The following is a 14681-nucleotide window of genomic DNA, read 5'->3' on the forward strand; positions in this document are numbered from 1 at the left end:
CCTTAAAACTCATCTGTATACTCTAGCCTTTAAATAGACCTCCTTTTTAGACCAGTTGATCTGCCGCTTCTTTTCTTTCTCCTATGTCCCCCCTCCCTTGTGGAGGGGGTCCGGTCCGATGACCATGGATGAAGTACTGGCTGTCCAGAGTCGAGACCCAGGATGGACCGCTCGTCGGGACCCAGGATGGACCGCTCGCCTGTATCGGTTGGGGACATCTCTACGCTGCTGATCCGCTTGAGTTGGTTTCCTGTGGACGGGACTCTCGCTGCTGTCTTGGATCCGCTTGAACTGAACTCTCGCGGCTGTGTTGGAGCCACTATGGATTGAACTTTCACAGCATCATGTTAGACCCGCTCGACATCCATTGCTTTCGGTCCCCTAGAGAGGGGGGGTTGCCCACATCTGAGGTCCTCTCCAAGGTTTCTCATAGTCAGCATTGTCACTGGCGTCCCACTGGATGTGAATTCTCCCTGCCCACTGGGTGTGAGTTTTCCTTGCCCTTTTGTGGGTTCTTCCGAGGATGTTGTAGTCGTAATGATTTGTGCAGTCCTTTGAGACATTTGTGATTTGGGGCTATATAAATAAACATTGATTGATTGAAAATACAAATAAACAACGAACGTAGTGCATATTTGAGTTGTATTTATAGGACACCTGGGTCACATGTAGAGCTTTTCCATGACATCCATTTAAAAAAGGCCTTCGATACCATTGACCACAGACAGTTAATAAATAAGTTGGATAAGTACGGCATCCGAGGGCCAGTTCTGTCCTGGATCAAGAGCTATCTAGAAAATAGAAAACAATGTGTTCAGGTGGATAATACAATATCTGGATTTAAAAATATAGTTTGTGGAATTCCTCAGGGTTCTATAATTGCTCCTAAGTTATTTACAATTTTCATTAATGATTTTTGTGATGCATCAAGTTTCTTAACATTTTTTATGTTTGCTGATGATACAACCATCCTTTGTTCTGGAGAAATTTTAATGAACTTTTGGTAAAAATAGAACAAGAAATGACAGTGCTTAAAAACTGGTTTGATATGAATAAATGATCACTTAATATTGCTAAAACTAAATTTATGATATTTGGTACCAAAACTGAGGTATCTAATGAAGTAAATATTAAAATAAATGCAGATAAAATTGAGCGTGTCTTTGATACTAAGATTTGGGAGTTATAACTGACTATAAATTATCATGGAGACAACATGTAAATTATACAAAAACAAAAGTATCAAAAACACTTGGTGTTTTGTATCAAACTAAAGAATTACTTGATTACAATTCTTTAACAATTTATTATACTTTGATACTTCCATACATGACATACTGTGTAGAACTCTGGGGAACCACTTTTAAAACCATAATTAATGATATTGTGTTGCTGCAAAAAAAAAGCTGTACGGCTAATAAACAAAGCAGGATATTATGACCATACCCATCCATTATTTGTTACATCAAAACTTATGACATTTCAAGATATTGTTTATTATAAAATAACACAGATAATGTTCAAAGCAAGAATAAATACTCTTCCAGAAGGAATTGAAAAATACTTCTCTCTACAGACCAGCAAATACAATCTAAGAGATGAATCTAAGTTTATTTTACCAAAAGCAAGATTAGTTGTTAAACGTGGATGTTTATCTGTTCTCGGTGTTAATTTGTGGAATTCTGTTGGTAAAGAAATAAAAATGAGTGACTCAGTATTTAATTTCAAAAAGAACATGTCACAATGTATTTTAAAAAAGTTATGTGAACTAGAAATTTTTGTTTGTTTGGTTAAATGTTGTATTTAGAAGGTATGTATGTTTATCTATTTACAAAAATGTGCTTGTGTGTAAGTACATATTTTTGTATTATTTGTGAAAGGGCAACTTAAATGTAAATGCTGAATGACTATATTTCTTTTTTGTATTACAAAATGATTAGAAAAGGTAACTTAATTGAATGTAAAAAAAAATTATGTTGGGCATATAAGCTTTTTTGCTTCTGCCTGTTTCAGTCATGTTATTCATTTTTGAATCGTGATCCATGTTTGAATATGTTTTTGTTAGACTGAAAATAAACTGAAAAACTGAACTGACTGGACTCTCACACTATTATGTTAGATCCACTATGGACTGGACTCTCACTATTATGTTAAATCCACTATGGACTGGACTCTCACCATTATGTTAGATCCACTATGGACTGGAGTCTCACTATTATGTTAGATCCACTATGGACTGGACTCTCACTATTATGTTAGATCCACTATGGACTGGACTCTCACACTATTATATTAGATCCACTATGGACTTGACTCTCACTATTATGTTAGATCCACTATGGACTGGACTCTCACACTATTATGTTAGATCCACTACGGACTGGACTCTCACCATTATGTTGGATCCACTATGGAGTGGAGTCTCACTATTATGTTAGATCCACTATGTACTGGACTCTCACTATTATGTTAGATCTACTATGGACTGGAGTCTCGCCATTATGTTAGATCCACTATGGACTGGACTCTCACACTATTATGTTAGATCCACTATGGACTGGAATCTCACTATTATGTTAAATCCACTATGGACTGGACTCTCACTCTTATGTTAGATCCACTATGGACTGGACTCTCACACCATTATGTTAGATCCACTATGGACTGGACTCTCACTATTATGTTAGATCCACTATGGACTGGACTCTCACACCATTATGTTAGATCCACTATGGACTGGAATCTCACTATTATGTTAGATCCACTATGGACTGGACTCTCACACCATTATGTTAGATCCACTATGGACTGGAATCTCACTATTATGTTAGATCCACTATGGACTGGACTCTCACACTATTATGTTAGATCCACTATGGACTGGAATCTCACTATTATGTTAGATCCACTATGGACTGGACTCTCACACCATTATGTTAGTTCCACTATGGACTGGACTAACTTTTTTCTTGCCCTGACGTGGGATCCGAGCCAAGGATGTCGTTGTGGCTTGTGCAGCCCTTTGAGACACTCGTGATTTAGGGCTATAAAAGTAAACATTGATTGATGATTGATTGACATTCCTCATTCATTTAAAAACTGCATTTTGTGTTCACTTGTGTCGTCTTTGACTCATTTTTAAATTTGATCTGATACATTCAGGTGATGAGGTGGCGACTTGTCCAGGGAGTCAACCGCCTTCCGCCCGATTGTAGCTGAGATAGGCTTCAGCACCCCCCGCGACCCCGAAGGGAATAAGCGGTAGAAAATGAATGGATGGACATTTGGTGACAAACATGCAAAAAAAATAAAAAAATTAGGAAGGGGTCAACACTTTTTACACACACACACACACACACACACACACACACACACACACACACACACACACACACACACACACACACACACACACACACACACACACACACACACACACACGCCAAAATATTACTAGTACATATAATTTTTATTTATTTGTTTCTATTTTTTCTGAATACACCATCAAGTTTGGCCTTTGGAAAGTTCCGAGGCTGCAGTAGTGTTTCCTTGGCACCGACATCAACAAATGACATTTTTACATCCGATTGGTCAAGCGGAGAATGAATATGTTATGCAAATTAGATAGACGCAGATATAAAACATGAGTGCACACACCAACAAGGTCGGACACGACGCGCAACTTCAACAGTCGATGAAGTCGTCATCCAAGACAGGTGCAGTATGCCACACTGAAAATGACTGATAGGATCGTTTGCACTTAGTATCTGATCTGATCTAATCTGCCTTATTGATAACTGAGATGACTTTCAGGTACAGAAACATGGCACCAGAAGGCAACAAATCTGAGGTCATAATTTCCTGTCACACATCTGTTTCTTGTGTTTTACTGAGAATATTCCCTTACTTGATAGGTGTTGTCATCATATGTGGAAACTTCCTCATAATCATGTCTGTCATTTATTTCAAACAGCTTCACACTCCTACTAACTATCTCATTCTCTCTCTGGCTGTGTCCGACTTACTTGTTGGTCTTTTAACCATTCCTCTCGACACTAAATTCAACAGGGATTATTGTCAGATCCACGGAGGTTTGGTCTGTCTCGCGCAACAATGCATTGAAGTAACACTGACCACGGCTTCTATTCTGAATTTAATGTGTATTTCTATAGACAGATACTACGCAGTGTGCAAACCTCTGGTATATAAAACTGCAATTACTGTTCGTGTCACTGTGTTCATGATCTTGTTGAGTTGGAGTTTTTCATTTCTACTGTCTACTGGTTTTTTGATTGCAGGAATAATTTATGCAAAATGTGGAAACAAATGTTATATTTACATTGTTATTGTGAATGTTTCAGGACCCATTTTAACCTTTTACCTTCCTATGATCATAGTGATGTGTATATATGCAATTATCTTCTTTGTAGCACATAAACAGGCACGCAGCATCCAAAACAGAACCTATCACAGCAGGACACCAGGAGCAACCGTCAGGAAGATGGAGAGAAAGGCCACTAAAACTCTGGCTATAGTTTTGAGCGCCTTCTTAGTCTGTTGTTGTCCTTTCTTTACAGTTTGGATGATTTCGTTTTCGAACAAGGTGTCAGTGTCATTTGAAGTCATCGACCCTCTTTCTTTGTTTGTCCTGTCAAATTCAATGCTCAACCCTTTCATTTATGCTTTATTTTACAGCTGGTACAGGTCCGCTTTTAAAATAGTTATATCCGGAAAAATATGTTTACGCGATTTCTCAAACACCAGACTTGAATAATATGCTCGATATGGGTAAGCCGCACGTTTGAGTTTGAGTTCATTCAGAATGTTTATCATGGTTCCTCTTCTTTGTACTTTGTAAACACTACGTTTGAAGAGTTTTTTTTGAAGTGGATGACATTACTGCATTGTTTGATTGCTTTGCTTAATTTAATTCCACATACAGATATACTGAAGGTCTTAAGTGTTGTACATGCAAACAAATGTTTTAAATTACATTTTTCTGTAAGATTATATTTCTCCTCTTTTGCTGAGAAAAACTCTTGTATATTTTTGGGGAAGCAGGTTATAGTTTGCTTTGTGTATAATTTTAGCTGTTTGCAAAATTCACTATGTCATGGAACTTCAGTATCTTTGATTCAACAAACATGATGTATTATTCAAACTGGTCTTTTTTTGTAACACCATTAGAGAATGAGGTGTACTTTTGTAATTTTTTTCCCCATATTTCTACACAATAACTCAGATATGGTAACACTAGAGAGCAGTAGAGAAGATGAAGTGATTTTTTTGGTCTAGAACAGTGGTTCTTAACCTGGGTTCGATGAAACCTCCGCCATGGAGGTAAAGACACATCCGACTTATCGTGTAAATAAAAACTTCTCCCTATCAGCGTATTATGGATGCCCAACAAACAATGTTCCCTTTAATTTTCCAGCTGATTTGCAGGTTGTTTGATTGATTCGATTGAATCTTTTACCAGCAGATTGCAAAGGAAGAGAATACACAGTACAGTACATATTCCGTACAAATGACCACTAAATGGTAACACCCGAATAAGTTTTTCAACTTGTTTAAGTCGGGGTCCACGTTAATCAATTCATGGTAATATGTGTAAGGTGTGTAATTTGTTGTGAGTTCATGCACCGTGTTGGTTTTGTTCTTTGAACAAAGTGATGTTCATGCACGGTTCGTTTTGTGCACCAGTAAAAAAAAACATAGCTTTTTCTTGAATTTGAAAAAAAAAAATAATAATAATAATCTTTTCACTAAAGAAGGGTTTGTTGAATGCACGTATGAAACTGGTGGGGTTCGGTACCTCCAACAGGGTTAAGAACTACTGGTCTAGAACATGTTTTGCTGTATTCATTATTGACGTGTTTTTTGCTACTTTATGTTGTATATTTTTTACATGAGATTTCCAGTTCAATTTATCATCAATCATTATACCTAGAAATTTGGTTTCATTTACTCTTTCAATTTCTATTCCGTCTATTTGCATTTGTTTTTGACTTTCTCTTCTCCTGTAACCAAATAGCATTATTTTAGTTTTACTGAGATTTTGTCAAACCGTCTTTTTGATTTGTTCATTTCTTCTGTTATTATTTGTATAATCTTCTGTGTGTTCTCTCCTGAACAAAACCCCGTTGTATCATCCGCCAATAATACTAAATTTAAATATTTTGTAACTTTACAAATGTCATTTATGTAGAGATTGAATAATTTAGGTCCTAGTATTGATCCCTGAGGTACACCACAGGATATATTTAGCGCTGTAGAAGTGTGTTCGCCTAGCTTCACGTATTGTTTCCTGTTCGTTAGTTAACTTCTTATCCAGTTTAAGACTAACCCTCTGATGCCGTATCGTTCTAGTTTTGTAATTAAAATATTATGATTAATTGTGTCAAATGCTTTAGTTAGATCCATAAACACTGCTGCCGCACATTTTTTTTTTACTATCTATTGCATTGGTAATTTCTTCTGTAATCGTCACGACCGGGTCGCACGGTGATGTGAGTGTTGTTCTCCCAGGACGACTCCGGATAGGACTTGCAGGTAACGACGACATTTAAACTTTACCGAACACAAACAGGTACCAAATGGACAGAACAAAGTGCCGATCGTACCGGAAGCTAAGGCTATAACTTAGCACAGACTAGAACGTGGAACAAAACTTACTTAGCAAAGCATACTTGCCAACCCTCCCGGATTTTCCGGGGGATTCCCGAAATTCAGCGGCTCTCCCGAAAACCTCCCGGGACAGATTTTCTCCCGAAAATCTCCCGAAATTCAGGCGGAGCTCCAGCTCCATGCGGACCTGAGTGAAGACAGCCTGTTTTCACGTCCGCTTTCCCACAATATAAACAGCGTGTCTGCCCAATGACGTTAAAACTTGGTTTCTTATGTGGGTTTATTGTTAGGCAGTTTCGTTAACGTCCTACCAGCGCGGTAACAACACACAACAACAGCAGTCATGTTTTTGTCTACCGTAAAGCAGTTCGTCTGCCATAAACAGCAATGTTGTGACACTCTTAAACAGGACAATACAAATCCTTTTCAACCCATATTCAGTTGAATATGCAACAAAGACAACATATTTGATGTTCAAACTGCTAAACTTTTTTTTTTGCAAATTGGCATTAACTTTAGAAATTGATGCCAGCAACACATGACAAAGAAATTGGGAAAAGTGGCAATGAATACTGATAAAGTTGAGGAATGCTCATCAAACACTTATTTGGAACATCCCACAGGTGTGCAGGCTAATTGGGAACAGGTGGGTGCCATGATTGGATATAAAAACATCTTCCCAAAAATGCTCAGTCTTTCACAAGAAAGGATGGGGCAAGGTACACCCCTTTGTCCACATTTGCATGAGCAAATAGTCCAACAGTTTAAGAACAACGTTTCTCAAAGTCCATTTGCAAGAAATTTAGGGATTTCCACATCTACGGTCCATAATATCATCAAAAGGTTCATAGAATCTGGGGAAATCACTCTACGTAAGTGGCATGGCCGGAAATCAACATTGAATGACCGTGACCTTTGATCCCTCAGACGGCACTGCATCAAAAACAGACATCAATCTCTAAAGGATATCACCACATGGGCTCAGGAACACTTCAGAAGATCACAGTCACTAAATACAGTTCGTCGCTACATCTGTAAATGCAAGTTAAAGCTCTACTATGCAAAGCGAAAGCCATTCATCAACAACATCCAGAAACGCCGCCGGCTTCTCCGGGCCTGAGATGATCTAAGATGGACTGATGCAAAGTGGAAAACTGTTCTGTGGTCTGACGAGTCCACATTTCAAATTGTTTTTGGAAATGTTCGGCATTGTGTCATCCGGACCAAAGGGGAAGCGAACCATCTAGACTGTTATGGACGCAAAGTTCAAAAGCCAGCATCTGTGATGGTATGGAGGTGCATTAGTGCCCAAGGCATGGGTAACTTACACATCTGTGAAGGCATCATTAATGCTGAAAGGTACATACGAGTTTTGGAACAACATATGCTGCCATCTAAGCGGCGTCTTTTTCATGGACGCTCCTGCTTATTTCAACAAGACAATGCCAAGCCACATTCAGCACGTGTTACAACAGCGTGGCTTCGTGAAAAAAGATTGTGGGTACTTTCCTGGCCCGCCTGCAGTCCAGACCTGTCTACCTCCGAAAATATGTGGCGCATTATGAAGCATAAAATACGACAGCGGAGACCCCGGACTGTTGAACGACTGAAGCTCTATGTAAAACAAGAATGGGAAAGAAATCCACTTTCAAAGCTTCAACAATTAGTTTCCTCAGTTCCCAAATGTTTATTGAGTGTTGTTAAAAGAAAAACTGATGTAAGACAGTGGTGAACATGCCCTTTCCTAACTACTTTGGCACGTGTTGCAGCCATGAAATTCTAAGTTGATTATTATTTGCAAAAAAATAAATAAAGTTTATGAGTTTGAACATCAAACATCTTGTCTTTGTAGTGCATTCAACTGAATATGGGTTGAAAAGGATTTGCAAATCATTGTATTCTGTTTATATTTACATCAAACACAATTTCCCAACTCATATGGAAATAGGGTTTGTATATGCAGAGTAAGAAGGACCATCAAGCCAGAATAGGAATATTATTAAGTTTTACTGAATCTTCAGGAGACCAGCCCACACCAATACATTCATACCGGCTTCTCGGATTGGTTTAACATTGAAACGGAAGAGACAACTTCTTCAATACGAAGAAAGCCCCCACCCTGTCCAGAAAAGAATACAGCCTCATTGTTCGAATACAGATAAGATATAAAGGGAGTACTCTTACTCCTACATTCCAAGTCTTCAAGTTAAATCACACAGTTTACTTGCGGACATAAGATAAATAATCGAAAGACTACAAATGGAAAAACGTTAGCTGCTTTAAACATGACTATGAATAAAGATAGAATTCTTAAACATATATGCATTCTCCACACTAGTTAGCGACTAAAGTCCAGCCCCAGTCCACAGTGTTTTAGCGATTTCTAAATCCCTAATCCTCGCCTTCATGGCGACAAATAAAGTAAGTTTCTTACAAGCAGAGGTGGGTAGAGTAACCAGAAATTGTACTCAAGTAACAGTACTGTTACTTTAGAGATTTATTACTCAAGTAAAAGTAAGGAGTAGTCACCCAAATATTTACTTGAGTAAAAGTAAAAAGTATGTTGTGAAAAAACTACTCAAGTACTGAGTAACTGATGAGTAACCTGTTCGTTTAATGATTACAGCAACAAATAATGCACAAAAACTTAAAAATAGCAATGAGCAAATTCAGAGTCAGGAATATCTCTTAAGCAACTAAAACAATGATTTATAATAAATAATACATTAAAATTAAAAAAAATATATGCAAATTGAGCCACAATAACTTAACAGCACCATAGGCTCAGTAGGCATTCATTGATTGATTGATTGATTGATTGAAACTTGTATTAGTAGATAGCACAGTGCAGTATATGACCACTAAATGGTAACACCACAATAAGTTTTTCAACGATAATCAATGACTTAATAAATGACCAAGTCCAGGTGATCTACCTCATATATACTTATACATACACACACATATCATATATATATATATATATATATATATATATATATATATATATATATATATATATATATATATATATACACATTTATATATACCATGTACTAACAACAGTCTGTGGTTGCCAGTGTTCTGTTCTACATGGTAGTGTGCTGGGGGGCAGTACATCTATGAAGGACAGCTCCAGACTTGAGAAACAGATCAGGCGGGCCGGTTCTACAATCGGAATGAAACTGGACTCACCGGTGACGGTGGCAGAGAAGAGGACTGTGGACAAACTAGTGAGCATCCTGGATGATGCCAGTCACCCTCTGCATAGCGTTATCAGTAGCCAGAGGAGCCTGTTCAGTTCTAGACTGTTTCATCCCTAGTGCAGGACTAATAGACTGAAAAACTCCTTTGTCCCACACGCTATTAGACTGTACAACTCCTCTCTGGGGAGGGGGGCGAGGGGTAACAGGATGACAGGGGATGCAAAGCAATACGTTTTCATAACATGGTCACTACTGCCTAGTCTCTCTTATTATATTCTTATTTTACTGTTATATTTGAATTCTCATTGTTGCACTTTTTTTTATTCTCATTGTAATATTTTTCGATTTTGTTTCTATTATAACCCCATTATTTACGTTTTACTGTTTGATTGATCTCAACTCTGTACACTGCTGCTGGAATTTTGAATTTTCCTGAAGGAACTCTCCTGAAGGAATCGATAAAGTACTATCTATCTATCTATCTATCTGTCTCTATATACAGTATATAATTTATATTTATTTATTTTGCCTTTTTTGTTCACATGTTAAAAGGTGTTTTAATAAATATACATGCATGTTTAATAATGTTTATTAGTGATTCCTAGAGCCCAAAAAAAGTCTGCGGGCTATAGAGCGTTTTCCGTTCGGGCTCCAGTACTCTGGAATGCCCTCCCGGTAACAGTTCGAGATGCTACCTCTTTAGAAGCATTTAAGTCTCACCTTAAAACTCATCTGTATACTCTAGCCTTTAAATAAACCTCCTTTTTAGACCAGTTGATCTGCCGCTTCTTTTCTTTTTTCTCCTATGTCCCCCCCTTCCTTGTGGAGGGGGTCCGGTCCGATGACCATGGATGAAGTACTAGCTGTCCAGAGTCGAGACCCAGGATGGACCGCTCGTCGGGACCCAGGATGGACCGCTCGCCTGTGTATCGGTTGGGGACATCTCTACACTTGCTGATCCGCCTCCGCTTGGGATGGTTTCCTGTGGACAGGACTCTCGCTGCTGTCTTGGATCCGCTTTGAACTGAACTCTCGCGGCTGTGTTGGAGCACCTATGGATTGAACTTTCACAGTATCATGTTAGACCCGCTCGACATCCATTGCTTTCGGTCCCCTAGAGGGGGGGTGGGGGGGGGGGGGGGGTGTTGCCCACATCTGAGGTCCTCTCCAAGGTTTCTCATAGTCAGTATTGTCACTGGCGTCCCACTGGATGTGAATTCTCCCTGCCCACTGGGTGTGAGTTTTCCTTGCCCTTTTGTGAGTTCTTCCGAGGATGTCGTAGTCGTAATGGTTTGTACAGTCCTTTGAGGCATTTGTGATTTAGGGCTATATAAATAAACATTGATTGATTGAAGAAGTTGAAGATGAAGAAGAAGTTAAAGATGAAGAAGAAGAGGAAGAAGAGGTTGAAGAAACTCAAAAAATTTAGAAGGAAGAAGATATACTTCAAGAAATTCAGGAAAATGATGAAGATGACGAAGAAGTTGAAGATGAAGAAGAAGTTGAAGATGAAAAAGAAGTTGAAGATGAAAAAGAAGTTGAAGAAACTCAAAAAAATTGAGAATGAAGAAGAAATACTTGAAAAAATTCAAGAAAATGATGAAGATGAAGAATAAGTTGAAAATGAAGAAAAAGGTGAAGATGAAGAAGAAGTTAAAGAAGAAGTTGAAGTTCAAGAAAATGATAGAGAAGAAGAAATAGTTGAAGAAGCTCAAGAAATTGAGAAAGAGGAAGAAATATGTGAACAAATTCAGGAAAATGATGAAGATGAAGAAGTTAAAGAAGAAAAAGTGGAGGAAACTCAAGAAATGGAGAAAGAAGAAGAAATACTTGAAGAAATTCAAGAAAAGGACAAAGGAGAAGTCAAAAATGACAAAGAAGTCAAAGAGGACAAAGAAGAAGTCAAAGTGTGACGCATAGCTGGCATCGTGGTGTGGTTGCGTTCTCTCGTGGGATGCAATGTGGAAGGAACACAGCGTAAAGGTAGGAATGCTGATTTATTAATAACTACGAAACCAGACTACCAACAAAAACACTTGCACGAAGGCACTACAAACAAAACCAACAGAAAGCGCCAGCATGAGCTAGGGACAAACAACAGAATAGCGTGGAAGCTAAAGTACACAAAAGGAATTACCACAATGCGGGCAGAGCGATGTCACCTGTTGCATGGAAGCAAATAAGAGTCCGAGAACGATTGGCAAACACAGGCGGGCTTAAATAGAAGGGATAATCAAGAATCAGGTGCGTGTGAAAAACAAGGCAGGTGACAAAAATGGGTAATTATCGAAACGGAACAAAACAGGAAGTGCCACCGGGAACTAAGGGAGTCAAATAACACAACGAGATACAAAACAAAACCAAAACCAGAATATGCGATGATCCGAGGAGCAGATCATGACACAAAGAGGACGAAGAAGAAGTCAAAGAGGACGAAGAAGAAGTCAAAGAGGACAAAGAAGGAGTCAAAGAGGACAAAGAAGAAGACAAAGAAGACCAAGAAAAAGGAAGGGACAAAGGAAAAGACTGAGAAGGCAAGGAGAAGACAGGTGGCTGGGGCAGTTTTTTTTTTCTTGCTCCTTAAGTAAAGGTAGGGGGGAGTACGCTCAGCCGGACTAAGGCCCGGCTTGAGTTTGGCGATGGAGGAAGGAGGGGCAGAGAGAGTTGGAGTGTCCGGAGCAGAGCGGAAGCAAAGACAATCAGACGAAGGAGACGAGCGAACGATGAGCCCCCGAGGAAGACGGAGTCACCGGCGACCGAAAGGCCAGCCGAGACGAACAGAAGAGGAGGAAGCGCTGGAAAACGGCGCGATCGACTTTGACGCAGAATGGTTTATGGAAATAATAAACGAGAGTCAAACCTGCTTAGCCATGTCCTTCCTAGATGGTCCATGCAATCCACGCTACGACGGTCAGAGTCCTTCACAGCCAGCATCTGTGATGGTATGGGGGTGCATGAGTGCCCAAGGCATGGGTAACTTACACATCTGTGAAGGCACCATTAATGCTGAAAGGTACATACAGTCCAATCCAATCCACTTTATTTATATAGCACATTTAAACAACAATAACGTTTCCAAAGTGCTGCACAGCCATGTTAAAAACAATATTAAAAAAACAATTATATGCTCCACTAATGACTGAATAAAAACAAAAAATAAATAAATGTAAAACCAATATAAAAAAAACCAATATAAAAACAAATATGATTAAAAACTATTTTAAAGGGTAAAATCAATTAAAACAGTAAAATAGAAATCAAAGTGTATAAAAAAACCCACAGAGGACAACAGAAGACAGAGGACCACACAACTCACGTAGTGTTAAAAGCCAAAGAATAAAAGTGAGTCTTAAGACGAGACTTAAAACACTCCACTGTGAAAGCAGTTTGAACATGGAGGGGCAGAGTGTTCCAGAGCTTAGGGCCGACCACAGAGAAGGCCCTGTCTCCCCTACAGGTTTTGGAACAACATATGCTGCCGTCATTTCATGGACGCCCCTGCTTATTTCAGCAAGACCATGCCAAGCCACATTCAGCACGTGTTACAACAGCGTGGCTTCGTGAAAAAAGAGTGCGGGTCCTTTCCTGGCCTGCCTGCAGTCCACACCTGTCTCCCATTGAAAATATGTGGTGCATTATGAAGCGTAAAATATGACAGCAGAGACCCCGTACTGTTAAAGGACTAAAGCTCTACATAAAACAAAAATGGGAAAGAATTCCATTTTCAAGGCTTCAACAATTAGTTTCCTCAGTTTCCAAACGTTTATTGAGTGTTGTTAAGAGAAAATTTAATGTAAAACAGTGGTGAACATGCCCTTTCCCAACTACTTTGGCACGTATTGCAGCCATGAAATTCTAAGTTAATTATTATTTGCAAAAAAAAAATAAGTTTATGAGTTTGAACATCAAATATCTTGTCTTTGTAGTGCATTCGATTGAATATGGGTTGAAAAGGATTTGCAAATGGTTGTATTCCGTTTATATTTACATCTAACACAATTTCCCAACTCATATGGAAACGGGGTTTGTAAATATATAACTTATAGACAACCAGTTAACATTAAATTACAGCTACTTTCACTATAAACCAGTCCAAATACTAAAAAAATTTAAAAAAAAGCAAGACAAAGTGCACCCGTTGGAAAATGTTCACTACCAAAAAATACATCTTTAACTCTTTGTAGTAAAATATATAAGATCCAATCCAAATGCCAAATAAAAGCAACATGATTCAAAAGCTACCTCACCTCATTTTTTGGCTTAACTTGGTTATGAACACATTGCTCTTGCACAAATGATAGTCAATGACCTCCATTTATAAGAAATATGTGCTTACCTTTTTGGTTTAAACAGCTTATTTTCCTGTTTCGTCAGCCGACATGTCCTGCACTGCAGAGGAACCTCCTTCAGTTTGGGGACCGGGTGCAGTCGATTGGTAATCAGTGAAGGGATATGAGCGCTGTACCAGCTACAGCCCTATGGGGGGGCTGCTGTGCAAATGTCTCACAATCAAAATAACCAGTAAAATTGTTTCATGGGGAAAAAAAAAACACCTTAAAAATCACTAAGGCATCTTCAGAATGGATCTGACTATTACTTAAAAAGGTTTCCCTTCAGGCGACCTGTTTATTTGTCCCCATAACCTCAAAGGTCCCCTAAAGTGACTCCGTAAACAGAGCGACGTCCCAAATAATTAAGCATTGCCAGCATTGACAATGTGTTACTGCATAGGTCAGCAGCTAAATTAGGAGCCTATGTTTGCTTATTTACTAATAAAAGACAAGTTATCTTGTATGTTCACTATTTTATTTAAGGACAAACTTGCAAAAAGACAAATATGTTTAATGT

The 14681-nt window shown here is 38.7% G+C and overlaps 1 protein-coding gene and 1 long non-coding RNA gene across 2 annotated transcripts; one reads left to right on the forward strand and one right to left on the reverse strand.

The window, feature by feature from the left end:
• Positions 1-703: 703 nt before the first annotated feature.
• Positions 704-14255, reverse strand: LOC133542379 (uncharacterized). The gene is made up of 3 exons (XR_009804143.1): positions 14170-14255; positions 6676-6814; positions 704-791 (listed from the first exon to the last, which is right to left on the reverse strand). It is a non-coding gene; the product is annotated as an uncharacterized LOC133542379 (long non-coding RNA).
• LOC133542603 (trace amine-associated receptor 1-like) lies at positions 3824-5112 on the forward strand. Its single transcript, XM_061886884.1, has one exon. The coding sequence runs from the start codon at positions 3824-3826 to the stop codon at positions 4772-4774; it is 951 nt and encodes a 316-aa protein (XP_061742868.1). The 3' UTR covers positions 4775-5112.
• Positions 14256-14681: the final 426 nt, after the last annotated feature.

The sequence above is a fragment of the Nerophis ophidion genome, linkage group LG24 (assembly GCF_033978795.1).
Source record: "Nerophis ophidion isolate RoL-2023_Sa linkage group LG24, RoL_Noph_v1.0, whole genome shotgun sequence".
Classification (NCBI taxonomy): domain Eukaryota; kingdom Metazoa; phylum Chordata; class Actinopteri; order Syngnathiformes; family Syngnathidae; genus Nerophis; species Nerophis ophidion.

Excerpts from the sequence above, each read along its gene's own strand:
- LOC133542603 (XM_061886884.1), top strand. The coding sequence starts at position 3,824 with ATGGCACCAGAAGGCAACAAATCTGAGGTCATAATTTCCTGTCACACA.